Consider the following 6,813-nt stretch of genomic DNA (forward strand, 5'->3'; position numbering starts at 1 on the left):
ACAAAACAAACTGACTCTTAGTCCCTTCCTCTCTTCCCCTTTAAGTCCTACCCCCTCAAAAAAATCAAACAAGAGAAAAACAGTCTTCCTACACCTGGACCCTTTGTTCATTATTCTGTGGTTCAATAAAAATTAACATCCGGTTACTGGAGCTTCCTCTCTCTTTGCCAAGGTGCTACAGAAGTATTTTGTGCCAACCAGACACCTACGTGCTATTTCTACATGCCTCGAACCACCCTGGCCCGAGTAGAGTTTAACTCATTGAACTCTAGCCAGCAGGAAGCTGGAAAATGATGGTGAGTAAATAGTTCTTAACAAGTTTGGAAAAAATGCTGCCACATCCACAGATAATTCTTAAGAGCAAGCTGATGCTTTCATGTCAGTTCCCTACCAAAGTTCCAACCTCAGAACTTTCTTGTCAGACATGAAATATTTTGTCATGCTGACATTCCATAGCCTCACATCCATTTTCTTTAGTTTAGAGAGATCCTCCACTCAGCCAGCGGCACACCTTTTTGTGCATGTCGCTTGACTTCCGTCTATAAGGACAGGCATACATCAATGCTCCAGTTTTACAGTGCTTCAGTATGTGAGTCGTCATCTCCAGGAAGCTGGGTAATGATGGTATGCACATCAGCCATAAAAAGATTAGAGAAAATGTTGCCGTGTCCATGCATAATGTAAGTGCATGCTTAAGTCTCGTCGATTGGGATGCTATAATGAGGATAGAACTGCTCTCACGTTTAACACAAGACATGCCAAATGCTTTACCGAATTGGCTATCTTGAATATGTCCTATTACACAATGCCCTGTGTCAGTCCCACAAACTCCTAGAAACTTTGGCTTCATCAGCTCCTGAGATTCCTGGCCATACAATTGCCTTCCTGCCTCTTTCCTCCCTGCCTATACGTCTTTGTTTCCTCACAAAGCAGAGTTCAGTAGATTTCCTGTACCGCCCTCCTTAAGGCCATTACCCTTAAAGCAACATAGCTTGGCTGCAGTAAGGACCTATCTCAAAACCTAAAAAAGCAGTAGGAAGAACAATTGCAGTCAGCCAAGACTGTCTTGAAAAAAACAACAAAAAAAAAGGGTCTTGGGGCTCACATATATTCAGCTCACCAGGAAAAGGTGGAAGGAAGCTTGTAGACCGTTAACTCCAAGTTTGTAAACCCTGAGCTAGTTACTAATCTCCTCCACCTCTTCCTCACCCTTCCTGATCTGCTCCACCATTCTTCTGCTACTCCCTTACTCCTTCTGCCAGCAGGCTTCAGCTCACCCCTTCCAGCTTCATCCTCCCTCTGCCCCAGGCACTGTCCTGGGCACATGCTCCTCTAACCCACTCAGCCCTGAATCTTCTCTGATAGCCCTTGCAAGACCCAGGCTTCTGCTTCTCTTTTACTTTCTCATTTATTCCCTTCTCAATTTTTTCCCTACTTGCCAGAAGACTTGGTCCTAAGCCCCTCCTGACCCTTCCTGTCCTGCCTGTAAGTCGCAGGAGCTTTTGGAAACGTGAAGCTTGAGACAAAGGGCAGCGTCAGGGCTGCGCCTGCAACAGCACGTCGCTTTCCTGATAGGCATGTGTACATATTTTGCACATGTTCATACATTTTAAGGCAGGGAGGTTTTTTCTGTGACACAGGGGCTCTGAACCAGGCACTGTACAGCAACAGCATCACCAATGAAACTGCTTCCATTCCTAGGTAGGTGAAATCTCCTTCACTGGGGAGCAAGTGGTAGGTGGGAAGGGAGTGGGGTCTGGCAAGGAGAAAGGATGTGTTGGAGATTGTGGAAAGCTGCTGGGTACATGGGACTCAAAGTCCCCTTAGCTTTGATCAGGACTGCTACCAGATTCGGTAATTGCATGGTTAGGATCATTCCAAAACCAAATCCCACAAATACCAGTCTTTATCTCACTGTAGGTTTTGTTCTGTAAAAAAACCAGAAACATTGTGGGGTTCTGTGGGCTTGTGGTATGTTTATTTTTCCTTTTCCCCCTCTCCGTCTGCTTGGGAGATTTTTAGATTTCACATGTTATGAACAGTAAAATGTCAACAGAATCCCACAGGTTTCTGTTTTAATCTCTGGAAAATGGTCTCTCTCAAAAATAGAGGGAAAAGATGAAACTTGGTGATAACTAAACCAATTTGGGTTATATATAATTGTAAAAAAAAAAAAAAAGTGTAATTTTTAGTCTTTTGAATTTTTCATGAAATTTTAATTCATCCAAGAAAACAATGCCTCGGTGAGATTTCCTGAAGCACTGAAACCTGTAATTGTAACACTAGGCTAGCATATATCCCGAATAATATTTGGGTAGGGAAAAACAAGACTGCATCCAAAAGGGTCTTTGTGTTCTGCAGCTTTCATTGTGTCCTACTAACAATTTGTGAAGTACAAATTAAAAAACTTACTTTCTCTTCTGAGTTAACTGCCTCATTTTTAACCTATTACAGGGTGTGTATGATTATAACAGTTTCCTTAAAGGGAGAGATTCCTTTTTTCTTTGTGTTGAAAACTATATGTATTCATACAATGGGAAAGTAGATATACCCATCCTATGGATGGAAAAAAAGAAGACAAAACTTCTGGAAACGGTATTTTAAGAGATAAACTTTAAATAGTTTAGATAAGTTTTTAAACCCTAATGTCATAATGCTGTAAATCCTATGACATGTCATTTTAATCTCCCAGACCATGCATATGTGTTAGCTACACAAGTATGGAAGTGCTTATAAAAGTAGAAATTCCAATCAGGGGAACTCTGGTATTTTCACTTGATATGTGTAGGGCAGCTTGGATTACACTCAATACATAATTCAGAGTACAAATAAATGTCTGTGCTTTACTGGAAAGTACTAGAGAGCTTTGAAAGGTTTTCAAATGTTTTCCCCAGATCACTGAATAACTTCGATGTTGTTTACCAATTTTATACTGGTTGAGCACATACCCACTCTCTTAATCTACAGTGTCTGCTGTTTCCAGCCCTTGGGTAGTTTTACCAAAGAAGTCCCTGTAGTTGGTGGCCCTTGCCCCATCCTGTGATATACTGAGTCTGTGATAAGTTTACTGGAATATACCAATTTTGTGGATACCTTTTGCCCAGATCAGGTTTTAGAGCTCAGAGTGAAGTTTTTAGATAAAGAAATGAGTCTGATTTTTCTTTGTTCCAGTTCTGATTTCCAGTCTGCTGGACTATGGCTACACTTCTGCAAGCTGCAACATGACATGCCACAAAGATGCCAGGTGTGAAGTTCAGGGTGGGACAACAGGCTGCTATTGCTCCCAAGGATATACAGGAAATGGCATAACATTCTGTTACGGTAAACACATTTTACCTATATGCATTTTTGTTATGCGATTGCTTGAAAAACTTACTCAAGAACTCATTAGCTCAAGGATTAAACCTTATGTCACAACAGGTTACATTAACATGTTCTCAAAGCCAAAAACTTTATTTCTGAAAAATTCTACAACTTACTTTCAGTCTAGTTTTTTAACGTAGCATACCGTGCTTCTCAGTTGAGTATAATGTGTTTTCCAGCTTTCCTTTCCCATGAGAGATGCTGATGCATTTTCTCTGATTCAGCTTCAGCAATTTCCCTTGTGACTTAGGACCTCTGAAGCATAGAGTTGGCATGACTGCCGCTTTACAGCCCTCTCATCTCATACACACACACCGAGCACTAGATCACTCTTCCCAGCAGCTGGTCATGATCAAAAACACAGCTCCTGGGCTACTCCAGAGGACTGCGGAGGCATTTGTGCCACAGGGACATGCCTGCATGTGAGGGCAGTGTTAATTCTTCCACTACATCCGAAGAAAAGAACACTTTCCCTGCCTTCATTTTTGAGTAGTCCTCCACTATGAGTAGCTCTAGTACTTATTTCCACTATTAGATAGCTATGCCCAGCTGCAAGCAGGCTGAATTCATATGAAGCTTCTCAATACTCAGTGTCCTCAGAAGTAGTCATGAATATCAACCATCTCTTTGATAAGGTTTTTTGTTCATACATCTTGGAAAATTTAGCAGTAACAGACACACTTCAGTTTGGTATAAGCACAGGTAAGCGGTCCACGTGTAGTTTGGATTTTTATAGCTCATTTGCCATGGTGTACTTGGAAGTGTGCTTGTTTTAAGAAAATTTAGGAAGCAAAGACGTCTTTCCTAAGAAAGCTGCCTACCCTTTTATAAACTGGGAATGCTTAGAGAGAAATAAAGCTGGCTAAAATAATAAAAAGTAAAGAATTTTAAAAAAGTAAGTTCATTGAATAATTTTGTTTGGAAGAGACCTCTGGAGGTCATCTGGTTCAGCTCCCCCCTCAGAGCGAGTCCAACTTAGAGAAGGTTACTCAGGGCCTTGTTCAGACGAATTTTGAGTATCTCCAAGGACAAAGACTACACACCTCCCTGGGCCCCCATTCTAATGTCTGCCATGGTAGACACTAGAATAGATAGTCTAGGTATACTAAGTGTCATGACAACCCTATTTTTGAAAACTTTCTTCCAGTATCTAGTTGCAGTTTCTCTTGTCGTAGCTTGTAACTTTTGCCTCTCATATACACTTACCACTGTGCATTTCAAATAATAGTTTAGCTTCATCTCCTCTCTAAACCCCCGTGACCTCCCATTAGGTAGCTGTAGAAAGCAATGACTCTCCCTTGACTTGTCTTCTGAAGTCTGAACAAATACTGTTGTCTGAGCTTCTTCTTTGCATCACGTGTCATGTAGTCACTAAACATATTTCTTGAATTTAATGCTGACCTTGCCCTGAATATAGGTCAATCATTATTTGTCTATCGAGCTGGTCAGAAAGAAATAAGAAGAAATGGCCTTCACTACACTAGTATTGTATTTGCACTAATTCAGTTTTACTACCATGAGTAAGCTGGTTGATTTGAAAGCTAAGTGCACATTATGTTTGCAGAGTCAAGGGCCTATGCTTGTGAATAATGCAGAGAAAGAAGAAAAACAAGTCAATTTTTAGCAGTGCTACCTATAATGGATCAAACCAGCATTTATTTTTCTACCATGATGTGGTATGCTCTCCATTGTCTGTAATTTTCTAGAAAGTTCTGATTATGAATCATGAATTATATTTACAGTAAAGATACCTGTTGTTCTTCACTGACATCACTGAGGTTCTTAAATCCATCCATTATGTATGTACCTAGTACGACACTATTAAATCCATTTGTGTGAGGATAGATTTATCTTACCTTCCATATTCTTTATCCTCATATAGTGTCTTTTCTTACATTCTCTTTTGCCTGTATTTTTTAGGGAAATCTATGTTCAAACTTCATAAAAACCTTTATAAAGCGTGTAAAGAAAACTCAGTACAGTGAAATATACATTTGCAAATCTTGTCAATCAATTAATTGTTTATTAAGAATTATACCAAATGTTTGAAAACTCAATCTTTAAAATAAAATTTGCGATGTCAGTCCAGGCAAAACAGCTACTAGATGTATTTGTGGTTCTTTGCAGTTAAGCAGCAATGGTTTGAAGCAAGCCTTATGTCAGGAGAACAACATTTTCTTTGGTAAAATGCTTCAACAACCACCAAAGTCACTTACCCTCTAGCTAAGCAACAAAGCTTGTATCAGAACTGTGTGGCTGTTGCCCCTGAAAGAAAGGCAATGTTTGGAGCAGCATGTTACATGGTGCATTATTAATATTGTGCAGTCGTCCTTTAATAGCATAAACAAGTAATCTGAATTTTAATTGAGTAGGTTCTAAAAAAGATTAGAAATATAGGCTAAACTCTATCATAAATAGTATAAAGCTACAAAATTATAAAGCCTCAGTTGTTTAATGATGTACTATATCTTCTTGTTCTGTGTAGCGAAAGTGGGAGGTGTATCTGCTGTTGTAGGGATAGCTACCCATCTTTCTTCAGTTAATAATCTTAGGGTTTTACAACGATGGTCCAATCACCTTCAAAAGAGATCGTCAATTATTTGCTAATACAGTAATTTTCTAAAATGTATATATGATACTTTGTGTTTATGTATTTGCCCTTTTAGTGATTTAGATAAGTTGTGAGGATCATAATTACTGTCAACAACATTAGTAATTTAGCACAGCGTAGAACCAACTTATTGTGCTTATCCTGGTAGACCATTAAACCAGAATAGTTGTTTCAAGGGTTTATTCTGGAACAAGCAATTTAAATTCATTCTCCTTGTAAAAATGCTGAAGAACAAAAAAATGCTATTTTCATGTGTAGTCCTCTTAAGCTTGTAGCTGGAAAACTGTCTCTTTTATTTATAGGTGTTCTTGCTGTTTTTAAAAGGTTTACATTTGTTTCTCTACTTTCACTTGCTTGTAACACCTCTTAAATACTTGTAAAAGTTATTTCTTTGCTAGCTCTGTCCTTTCAATGTGATACACTTAGACATTTTCCCTTGAGTTTACCGTGCTGCAAAAGGCAATAATGCCCTGTTACATTTATTTCCTAGCACCATTATTGATGAATCATGAATCACTGATGTCAGCATACCTTAGGAATGGGATTTGTTAGTTTTTACTTTGCTCCCTTTGCCAGCTGGCTAAGTGACTGTAGAGAGCTCAAGATTATTGGATTTGCTGTGTATAGATAAAGACATATAGATATGAATTTAATTTCCTGGTGTCAAAGTCATGGCTTTTAAAATAATTATCCTCTTACAATCTTTCCCACAAGATTTCAACCACTTTATATTAGGTCATGTTTTGGACTTTACAAAGGCAAACTTTGGCCAGACTAACAATAAGCTAATCCTCCTCATAATCTCATTGTCTTCAGTAAGAGTATGTGCCGGAATGAAA

At 39.0% G+C, this 6,813-nt stretch overlaps 1 protein-coding gene across 1 annotated transcript in view; it reads left to right on the top strand.

Moving 5' to 3' along the window:
- The first annotated feature begins 1,679 nt into the window (after positions 1-1,679).
- ELTD1 (EGF, latrophilin and seven transmembrane domain containing 1) overlaps positions 1,680-6,813 on the top strand; it is a 55,707-nt gene continuing 50,573 nt past the window's right edge. The window contains exons 1-2 of the mRNA XM_010018165.1: positions 1,680-1,701; positions 3,172-3,321. Of these exons, the coding sequence (XP_010016467.1) occupies positions 1,680-1,701; positions 3,172-3,321 (172 nt within the window). The remainder of the gene's footprint in view (positions 1,702-3,171; positions 3,322-6,813) is intronic.

Source organism: Nestor notabilis, unplaced genomic scaffold (genome assembly GCF_000696875.1).
Source record: "Nestor notabilis isolate BGI_N333 unplaced genomic scaffold, ASM69687v1 scaffold10317, whole genome shotgun sequence".
In the NCBI taxonomy this organism is placed as follows: Eukaryota; Metazoa; Chordata; class Aves; order Psittaciformes; family Psittacidae; genus Nestor; species Nestor notabilis.